The sequence below is a fragment of the Pseudophryne corroboree genome, chromosome 11, assembly GCF_028390025.1.
Source record: "Pseudophryne corroboree isolate aPseCor3 chromosome 11, aPseCor3.hap2, whole genome shotgun sequence".
Lineage (NCBI taxonomy): Eukaryota > Metazoa > Chordata > Amphibia > Anura > Myobatrachidae > Pseudophryne > Pseudophryne corroboree.
Genome location: NC_086454.1, coordinates 210,933,947 through 210,944,831, shown reverse-complemented (window position 1 = coordinate 210,944,831; position 10,885 = coordinate 210,933,947). Strand labels below are relative to the sequence as shown.

The window sequence follows — 10,885 nt, the reverse complement described above, 5'->3', positions numbered from 1 at the left end:
GATCTATATGCAATTTCTGTCAACATTACCCGGTGCGTGTGTACAATGTGAGCGCTACGCATGCGCAGTCATTCGATAATCACAAAACTTGCAAATTCTCTAATTAGTGATCCATTATTATTATTATTATTAAATTTTATTTATATGGCGCCACATGTGTTTCGCAGCGCCGTACAAAGGACAGTACAGGGGACAAAACATTGCATTACAGTAAATAAATAACAGAAATAGAGTACAGGTAACAGAGCACCACACATTCTCAAGACATAGTACAGCTAAGATGTAAGTATTGAGGGAGTGATCATCGTACTACTAGAGGCTGGTGGTCATAGATGAAGATGAGCCTTTACTAGCAGGATAAAAATGGTCGTTGAGTAGGGGAGAGCTGTGAGTGAAATGTGTTGAGACTAGGGCTTAGATAACAAGAGGAAAGAGGGCCCTGCTCTGAAGAGCTAACAATCTATTGGGGAGGGGCGACAGACAGATGACAAGAGGTGCAGGCAAGCGGGAGGTAGCCTGATGGCAGTATGCAAGCAAAGCTGAGCTGTTCACGGCATGAGGCAGGGGGTGGAGGCGCGGCTTCAGCTCTGGGTTATGCATTAGAAGGGTACGCTTTGATGAATAGGTGGGTTTTTAGAGCCCGTTTGAAGCTTTGCAAGGTTGGGGAGAGTCTAATGGAGCGGGGGAGTGCGTTCCACTGAAGGGGTGCAGCACGTGCAAAATCCTGATCTCGTGCATGGGAAGCAGTGACCAGGGCGGTGGAGAGGCGACGGTCATTAGTCGACCGTAGGGGGCGGGAGGGAGTATGAAGGGAAAGGAGGTTGGAGATGTAGGGAGCAGTGGAATTAGAGATGGCCTTGTATGTGAGGGTGAGGAGTTTGAAGAGGATTCTGTAGGGGAATGGGAGCCAGTGTAGATTTTGTTGAAGGGGAGTGGCAGATGTGGTGCGGCGGGAGAGGAAGATAAGCCTAGCTGCGGAGTTCAGGACAGATTGGAGGGGAGCAAGATGGGAGCAAGCGAGGCCAGTGAGGAGGACATTGCAGTAATCAAGTCGTGAGATGACCAGTGAGTGGATGATGAGTTTAGTTGCACTCTGGGAGAGATATGGCCTGATACGAGCAATGTTGCGTAGCTGGAAACGACAGGATTGTGCCAGAGCTTGGATGTGGGGTGCAAAGGAGAGGGAGGAGTCAAGAGTGACGCCCAGGCAGCGGAGTTGGGGAACGGGGGAGATGGTGGTGTCAACAATGATGGAGATATTGGTTGGGGGTGTTGCTCTGGATGGGGGGAAGATGATGAGTTCCCTTTTGTCCATGTTGAGCTTTAGAGAGCGTTCAGACATCCAGGAGGAGATTGCAGAGAGGCAGCTGGAAACCTGAGAGAGGACAGAGGGGGACAGATCAGGAGATGAGAGGTAGAGTTGTGTGTCATCAGCATAGAGGTGGTATTGAAGGCCAAATGAGTTAATGAGCGCACCCAGGGAAGAGGTATACAGGGAGAACAGAAGTGGTCCAAGGACAGAACCCTGAGGGACTCCAACAGGAAGGATGGAAGGGTGTGAGGTGGTGCTTGAGGCAGACACAGAGAAGGAGCGGTTAGTGAGGTAAGAAGAAAACCAGTCAAGGACAGTGCTAGAGAGGCCAGCGTTTTGGAGTGTGCCGAGGAGGAGAGGATGATCTACGGTGTCAAAGGCAGCAGAGAGGTCCAGAAGGATGAGCAGAGAGAAGTGGCCCCTGGATTTGGCCGAAAGCAGGTCATTGGTGACTTTCACCAGGGCAGTCTCAGTTGAGTGGAGTGGGCGAAAGCCAGATTGTAGTGGATCGAGGATGGAGTTGTCAGAGAGGTAGCTTGTGAGACGGGTGTAGACTAGTCGTTCAAGTAATTTGGAGGCGAAAGGGAGAAGAGAGATGGGGCGGTAGTTAGTGGGTGATGAGGGGTCGAGGTTGGGTTTTTTGAGAATAGGTGAGACCAGAGCATGTTTGAATGGTGAGGGGAAGATGCCGGTGGAGAGGGACAGGTTAAAGAGGTGAGCAAGGTGGGAGCAGGCAGTGGGGGAGAGGGAGCGGAGAAGACGGGAGGGGAGGGGGTCCAGGGGGCAGGTGGTGGGGGGGGAGGATAAGATGAGGGAGTGGACTTCCTTTTCTGAAGTCGGATGGAAGGAGGACAGGGTGGGATAGATGGAGGGGGGGGATAGAGGGGGCAGGGGGGTAGCAGAGGGGTGACGGCGGGAGATGTCGTGTCGGATATCCTCAATTTTGGAGATGAAGAAGGAGGCAAAGTCAGTGGCAGTGAGGGAGGATGGGAGGGGAGGAGGAGGGGGGCGAAGGAGAGTGTTGAAAGTTTCAAAGAGACGGCGTGGACAGGAGGACTGAGAAGAGATGAGTGCTTGGAAAAAGGATTGCTTGGCGAGGGAAAGAGCAGAGCTGTAGGAGGAGAGAATAAACTTGAAATGGAGGAAGTCCGGTAGAGAGTGAGATTTCCTCCAGGAGCGTTCAGCGGAGCGTGAGCATTTTTGTAAGAAACGTGTTAGTTTGGTGTGCCAGGGTTGGGGTTTGGAGCGGCGGAGGGGGACAGAGGAGAGGGGGGCCACAGAGTCGAGAGCAGCGGTTAGGGAAGAGTTATAGAAGGTGGCTGCCTGGTTGGGACAAGTCATAGTGGAAAGAGGAGAGAGGAAAGTCTCTCCTTGAATTATGCTCACAGTTCCTTACCTTCTCAGTATAGGCCCACAAATCAGTTTCAGCCCCAGGCCCAAGTGGCCCTTTATCTGGCCCTGCTTAGAATAGTGCAACTGCAATTGCACCGGCACCATGTTTTTAATCACAGAGATCGTAGCTGATGTTAGATACACACCCTGAAAATGGCCATGCCACGCCTGCGTTTTTCCAATTACTCCCCACAAATGTCATATTGACACCCACGAACGGTCACTTCCTGTCAATCATTCTGCGACTGCGTTTCACTGAGGCTGCGATCACATTTTGGCCTTTGCGCACACGCAATAGATCCGTCTCTAGATAACTATTTATATCTATGCGTTGGGTATGAAATGCTGACATTTGCAATGCCGGCAGTCAGAACACTGACCACAGCATCCCTATGGTGGGAATCTCAACAGCCAATGTCCCCCTAACCCTTCCTACCCGCTGCCTAAACCAATACCCCCCTGCAGCCTATACCTAACCCTCACTGGTGGCGCCTAAACCGAACCCCCCCTTCCCAAAACCGAAACCCAACCTTCCCTCCCCCACAGCCTAACCCTAACCCTCCCCAGGGGTGCCTATTCCTAACCCCCTTCCTGCAGCCTAACGTTAACCCTCTCCCTGCAGCCTAAACCTAAACCCACCTCTGCTTACCTTTTCTAGCATCCCGGCATACACTCACTCTGGGTTCCGGCGGTGGGTTTGTGAACCTTGTCAGGATGTCAGCGCCAGCATTCTGAGGAGTGTCGGGATTCCAGCGTCGGCATTTTGGGATCCTGACAGCCGGGATCCTAACCGGATCCCATATTTCTAGATCGAAAATCTACCCAATTGTGCAATGCATCACGGGACAGCACCACAACCGGAAACGCCACACAACAATTGAACGCTAGATAAACATACAGGCTCACTATGGGGAAACACTCGCACATAGTGATGTCCCCCTGTGGGTATATTTAATAACATTTGATTTTGAAAAGCAATTTATGAATCTTCGTTTGAAATTGAGTTATTTTGCGTTTCTAAATTTTTTTTTTTTTTTTTAATCCCTTATTTACTAAAGAACGATTTTGCATTAAGTTTTCAAATCAAATTCAATGTTGGTCGATTTTGGAAAAGGATTTTGAGTGGAATTTATGAAATCCTTAACCAAAATCGAACCTCAAATCCCCAGCAAAATCAAGTGCAAAATCGAACAAATTCCTCATTGCTTCCTATTGGTCAAAATGTATCACACACATACTAATTAAAGGGGAAGCTCTCTTTAAACGGTTTCATACATGAAAACCTCGATTTTAGCCCACTCCTACTATTTTTTTCAGGATGACTGTTTTGACACATTGTGTCCCTCTGTTTGCAACATACTTAACAGAAAGTATGTTGCAAACAGAGTGACACAATGTGTCATCAAGCAGCAATCTGAAAAGTAAAGTGGGCAAAAAACAAGAAAGACATTGGGGGAAATTTACTAAGATTCGTATTTTCCAGATTCAGGTCAAAGTTCAATCACGAATGACATCGACAGTGTAAAATTGCAACTTTTTGAATTGATTACGACTCATTTACTAAGCTGTCGTATTCGTGTTTTTCTTTTGTTCCGATGTCGATGTCATTCGTGGTTTTCTGCTGTATAATGCGGCCGCGTTTGTTGTTTCGCGGCCGCGTTTTTGGTTATTTTTACGACTGCGTCACATGTCTGTTACGGCAGTGATTTAGAAATTGCTGCCGCGTTTTTAGTCCTAAGTTTCGTTTTTGTCACGCGTCCGTGATTGGTTGTATTCGTGAAGGAGGAGTGTCTGTGCATATTACTATAAAACCGCCCCAAACACACCGCACCTCGTGGGTTTAGCTAGTGGAGAGGAGAGAGGAAGGTGTATTTGGAGTTGGTGAGTTTGGTGGAGTTTTTGGAGGATTTGGAGAGGAGTTTTGTGATTGTTGAGTGCTGTACTGTGTGTGTAAGTAGTCTTGTCATATTTGTAGTATTGTTTTTTCTCAGTTTGTCAACTTTTTTGTCCTTGTTTTTTTTTTAAAGTCTTTTGTCATTGTTTGTGAGTGAGTGAGCGTGTGTGTTGGCTGTGTGGTGTGTAGTAGTAGTAGTAGTGGAGGAGTGTGTTTTGTGTTTTGATTTTTCAGTGTTTTTTGTCGTTTGTCATCATGTCAGACTCAGAGGTCAGTGTGGTGGCGGAGGTTAGTGAGGTGGAGGCTGGTAGTGAGGTGGAGGCTGTTAGTGAGGTGGAGGCTGTTAGTGAGGTGGAGGCTGTTAGTGAGGTGGAGGCTGTTAGTGAGGTGGAGGGGGGTAGTGAGGAGGAGGAGGAGGGGGTGCCTGTTGCTGTATTCTCCAGTGATAGTGATGGTGTTGTGGCTCCGCAGCCACGCACCACTACCAAGACTGGCAGGAATATTAAGTTCAGCTATGCTGAAAACATGGCGTTGGTGCGTGAGCTGATGAAGCACCATCGCCAATTGTTTGGTCAGGATGCTGGCAAGGTGTCCTCCCGCAGGAAGTCTGTCCTGTGGGGGCAAGTAATAGTTGCCGTCAATAGTGAGGGTGTGGGGAGGCGGACTGAGGACACGTGTCGCAAGAGGTTCTATGACATAAAGCGGCGTGTCAAGGCCAAGATGGCCAAAGAGGCAAAATCAGCCCGAAAAACCGGAGGTGGCCCCCCTTTCCGGGCAACCTATCGGGAGTGGGAGGAGCCTGTGCGGGCATTGATTCCTGCAGAAGTGGTGTCTGCTACTCATGTCCGGGATTCGGACCGACCCACGCAGGATGGTGAGTTTGATTTGTTATATTTTTATTTAAATGTCCTCTAAATGTTTTTTAAATCATTTTTTAAGGGTAAAGGATGCAAAAATTGTTGGTCAGATATTGCAGGCCTATGCACCCTTAAGGTGTGTTTGTGTTTAGAAATGGCATTTTCCATCTTGCCTTGGCTGTATTTTTTTTTAAAATTTGCGCAAAAACAGGTGCAATGCCTGCTGGTATGTGTATTTGCCATAATAATTTTGCGATATTGCTTGGACATCGGTGTTGTATCTAATTGTATTTTTTAATATTTGATTTATTTACTTCCTAAAAAAGGTTCTATTAATTCAAAATTACATTTTGGTAACATTTGCAAGTAGTCAATCTATGCAATATCTGACGCATAATTCTCAAATGTAACAGATTTATTTTGTGCAACACCATGTACATTTTGATATACACCACAAATTAAGGAAGCACGAAGATCTTAAGCAGAAATTAGTTTATTTTCGAATACCTAATAGATGGTTACAGTACACTAAGGCTTTGCAGTTGTAATTTTTACACAAAGCATGGTAATAATGTTTGCTCCACTTTTTCAACAGTCCGACAGACCAGCCGGCCAGACAGGCCTCAGACAACTCAGGATGATGCTGGGATTGCAGGTAAGACTTCACTGTAGTCACATATTCTGCAAACACATAGAAGTACAAAATATTAATGTTTATATATTCTCATAGGTTCTGCTTCTGTAAGCCGACCTCCTGTAAGGCGCCCATCACAGGGCTCGGGCCACTTACCCAGGAGGCCAAGTAAGACACGGCGTCTTGGCACGGAATCTGCGGCTCCATCTTCCCCACCCAGGCGGCGCATTTCTGCAGTGTCACCCCAGCCACCACTGGCACTATTGGCGAGTCCACAGAGTGATGAGCCCCGATCACCTCAGTTATCTGGTGAGTCAAAACAGAAACTAAACACATAGCAAATAATCTACACAGTACAGTTACTATGTTGTGAGTTGGAGTTGAGATTACATGTTTGCCATAACAAGCAATGTGATGTTACGTCTTCAATTGCTAAAGGTGAAAATGTTTAATTTTTCAAGGTCTTAGTGGTTGATATCGCCAACATCATTATTAAAAAAGAACATACATTTGTACAAATTTAGGCCACACACGTGCACATTAAAATAAATATAAAAACAAAAAAAAAAAAAAAAAACACCCTCCACAACATTATAGTGTTCACACATCTCCCCTGTCCGGTATGTAGACTGCTTACTTGCTCCGCTCCTCTGGACTATCCAGGTAAGCAGTCTATATCGTGGCCAGGGGAGGTGACATAACACTGTAATGCTGTGGAGGGGAGGTAGTTAGGTGAGGATTACTCAAGTCTGTCTATGTGCACGCCTGTGATGGTATATATGTTTTTGGCGAAAAAACACATTATAAGTTTACAAAAACAAGTCTAAAAACTTGAAAAATGGAGTATTATGAATGTAGTAATGTGTAGAACTAGCAAATAAATTAATAGAAAAATAAACATTGCATGTTGGCCACCCCATACAGAGCCCAGCTTGATGGCCGACGTGGACCAGCAGGGACAAGACCAACAGGCAACCATCACACTGCAACTTACACCTGTTGACCCGAGCCAGCCAATACAGCTGCAGGATATCCCCCAAGCCTCCATGAGTCCACAACTGGCACAAGCTCCACCCCAAACACAAATACCAGATGACTTTTGGGCCAGTTGGACAAGCCAACAGGCCCAAAGCAATGCCAGCCTGACCGCACATACCCAACACCTTGCCAGTCTGCCCCATCATCTACCGCGCATTAGTCGCAACTCGGGCAGACTGATTGTACAAGTAGGCCGAATCGCAACATCGATGGAGCAAATAAGGGCTGACAACAACCAAATGCTGGCTCATTTAACGCGCATCATTGATGAGCAACAGCGCCATCAGCAGGCACTCGTTCAACTCATTCAGCACAACCAGGTTGTGAATGAGTCGTTATCCCGGATTGTAGCCAGCCACACTGCAACCAACACACAACTGAATGCTAGCATTAATAATTTGAGCAACAACATAACATTGATGGCAGCTCAACAAGTGACCTCCAGCTCTGGGACCACGACCCCTATCCAAACGCCAGTAACCTCCCCTGTTCGGCGTTCCTCCAGAGCACGTGCCAGTGAGCCAGCACAAAGCACAGCACCCAGCACACACAAGCGAAAAAAATAACAATTTTGACAAATGTGATTTTCACAATAAAAATTTGGATTTGACAAACACACAACTTCCTGTGTCCGTCTCAAACATTGTTGAAGCTGCTATGTATGTATGTATGTTTTTCATGGGTAATGACTGAAAAGGTATTTATAACATAAACTAAGTACAATGTACACACCACTATAAACAACAAACAGTAAGTAACAAAACACACAATAGAAAGTATTGCAAAGTGTTTAGTCAAGGATAATTACATCCTACAAAAACTTACCTGAAAAATACCGCAGGATCACTTCTTGCCGTACCTGCCTCCCTACATATGTACTCACACTGTCACCAGATGGTTCTAACTCCTCTGCTTGCTGACTGCTTTCTCCCTCATCATGTGCCAGATGTTGACTTAAACACAGATTATGGAGAAAACAGCAGCAGAACACAATTCTAGTCACCTTTGAGGGACTATACAACAAAAGGCCTGCAGATTTATCCAGACACCGAAACCGTGACTTCAGCACACCAAAACATCTTTCTATCACATTCCGCGTAGCCTTATGTGCATGATTGTAACTGTGTTCAGCAGGAGAATCAGGTTGGGACAATGGAGTAAGGAGCCAAGAGTAGCAGCCGTAACCCCCATCACCTGAAAAACAGATATAGTCAACATTAGTACATGTGTTAGATTATTCTTTCCCCTACTCAAAACTAGAGTTTGTGGTTAAAAGACATACACACAAAACATTTTTAACATACCCAACAGCCAGCCATCAGGCATTTGTCCAGCCTCAAATTTATCGAAGAGCGATGACTGACTGAGGATGAAGGCGTCATGGCAGCCACCAGGGTAACCTGCAACAACACTCATAATTTTAAAGTTTGCATCACAGACCACCTGGACATTAGTTGATTGTGCCAGATGTCTATTTGTATATATGTATTGCCGGCCCCTAGGTGATCTCAGCTGAGCGTGTGTGCAATCTATGGCCCCCAGCACATTGGGCATGCCAGCAAGCTCATAGAAAGCTACCCTGACAGCACGCCACTCCGACTCCTCGGTAGGGAAGCAGATTGAGGCATTAATGTGTGGATCCAACACATCCAAAACCTGAGTGGACATTAAAGAAGCTAAGGTGAGTGTCATGTTAGGTATTCTATACAATACTGTGTTGTTTGTACTTACAGAAGCAACACTTACACATAACCGCATATGTATTTTTAGACTCACCTGATTCAAATATCTTGAAAAGGTGGGCTGTGAGATACCAATGACGTCGCCTGCCACAGCCTGGAAGCTCCCAGTAGCCATAAAGTGTAACACAGCCAGGAGTTTGTGTAGGCCTGAGACAGAGCGAGAGCGTGCTGTCTCAGGGTCTAGGCCCAGTTTGACAAGGTCATACAGGTGGAAAATGTTGGTTCTATTTAGGCGGAACATCTGTATGACCCTACCATCGGACAATGCGTTTAAGTTTAAACGCCCTCTAAAAAAACGAGGCTGGCGCAGCCTCCGCGGCACCTGGACAACCTGTTGACCATGTTCACTTACCTGGGCCTGATTCCTGGAAGCCTCATGGAGCAGTCTAAGGTATCCCACAGCAAACATAAATTCATTGGCACACACCACAGCCGCCATTTCAGAGTGAGAGAAATTCAAAATGTGCCTGGAACACTTTTATAGGGCCAAACATTCAGGTGTGAGTAATGGATAATTGAGTACACATGTAAACACGCTTTTCAAATGCTGGCGCGTTTTTTTTTAGGAATTTTTTACGATTTGTAATTTTTCGCGGCCGCAAATGCATTTTCACGGCAGCAATTACAATTACGAATGGTTAGTAAATGACCGAGATTCATATCTAAACAGGCGTAATTTGACCGATGGTGTATTCATTCGTGATTTTTAACTTGAACTTCCAAAATATTACGAATGACCACATCACTGCCGTGATTTGAGTTTAGTAAATTACCGAGATGACACTTTGATGAAAAAACGGCATCTCGGTCAAAATCGGGAGCTTAGTAAATTTACCCCATTGTGTGTGTATGTTTTTTTTTTTTTTTGAATATTCTTGTGCAACAAAAAGGTCTTTGAAAGTTTCTAACAGGCACCAAGACATCGGAGGTCATTAAGACCCAATCGATCGGGTCTGAACTGCGCATGCGCAGGAGTATGCCAGACAGCCGACGGCTGTCTTTAGCTAGCAATCGCCCCTGCTTGATTGACAGGCAGGAGGCGGTCGCTGGGAGGGAGGGGGCTGGCCAGTGGTGTTTAGGGGGAGCTGTCCAGGCAACGCAGGTGTGCCGTTAGGGTGTGGGCCGCGTGACCTCACACGCAGCCGTTGCGATCTGCGTAGAGACGAGTAGCTCCCTGCCAGTGCGCAGGAGCTGCGCTGGCTGGGAGCTGCTCCTGAAGTACAAAAGAATCAGGGACTGACATGCAGAGCAGGCTAGCCCTGTGCTGGGCGCCCCCCCCCCCCCCCCCTGCATGTCTGTGTGACTAATCATAGATGTGCTAAATTTAGCACATCTACGATCCACTCTGAATCACCCCCATTGTGTGGTGTTTTAAAAACAGAGAACAAGCAATTGATTGTGTCTTGCTGTATTTCATTATATTTTATATATGTTTTAATTTTACATAAATACAGAGAACTGTTAATGTAAAAATATCAGTAGTTTTCTGTTCTAAACAGCGCTGTGGGAGAAACCTCTTTTGTATACTCATAATGAAAAATGTTTTTATATATATATATATTTCCATCCAAATTGCCTTCAGTATTATGGAGTTGTAGCCAAACAGGAGATAACACAGTTCCTTAAATATAGGTATGGTAGGATGCTGTTGGGAGTAGTGTAACCCAGTAAAGTCTTGGAAGACCTGGAAATGGAATAGTCCAGAGAACCAACAGCCATCCGCTGTTTAGATGGTATGAGTAAGAACTGACCAGCAGATGATACACTGGAAGCTGGAGATGCTGGTGGAATGCTGAATGAGGTGTGTACTTGTGAATTGCCAGGGATGCTGGGTGGACCCGGCCCAGGTGGTGAGGGTGCTACGGAACTCACGGATGAAGTGAGGTTTAGCTGATAGGAGCACTGATGGTGAACTGTGAGATGATGTTGGAACACCAATGTAGTCTGAGATAAACTGAGGAGACACTGGTGATGCTGGAGAGCGATGATGGAACACCGATGAAGCTGGAGATTGAT

At 46.3% G+C, this 10,885-nt stretch overlaps 2 protein-coding genes across 3 annotated transcripts in view; one reads left to right on the top strand and one right to left on the bottom strand.

Moving 5' to 3' along the window:
• LOC134969342 (capping protein, Arp2/3 and myosin-I linker protein 2-like) overlaps positions 1-10,885 on the bottom strand; it is a 549,992-nt gene that overhangs the window by 3,060 nt on the left and 536,047 nt on the right. The gene's annotated exons all lie outside the window — the stretch shown is intronic.
• Positions 5,963-7,760, top strand: LOC134969343 (uncharacterized). The gene is made up of 3 exons (XM_063945255.1): positions 5,963-6,110; positions 6,186-6,398; positions 7,014-7,760. Exon 3 carries the CDS (start codon positions 7,025-7,027, stop codon positions 7,691-7,693), a length of 669 nt encoding a protein of 222 aa, XP_063801325.1. The 5' UTR covers positions 5,963-6,110; positions 6,186-6,398; positions 7,014-7,024; the 3' UTR covers positions 7,694-7,760.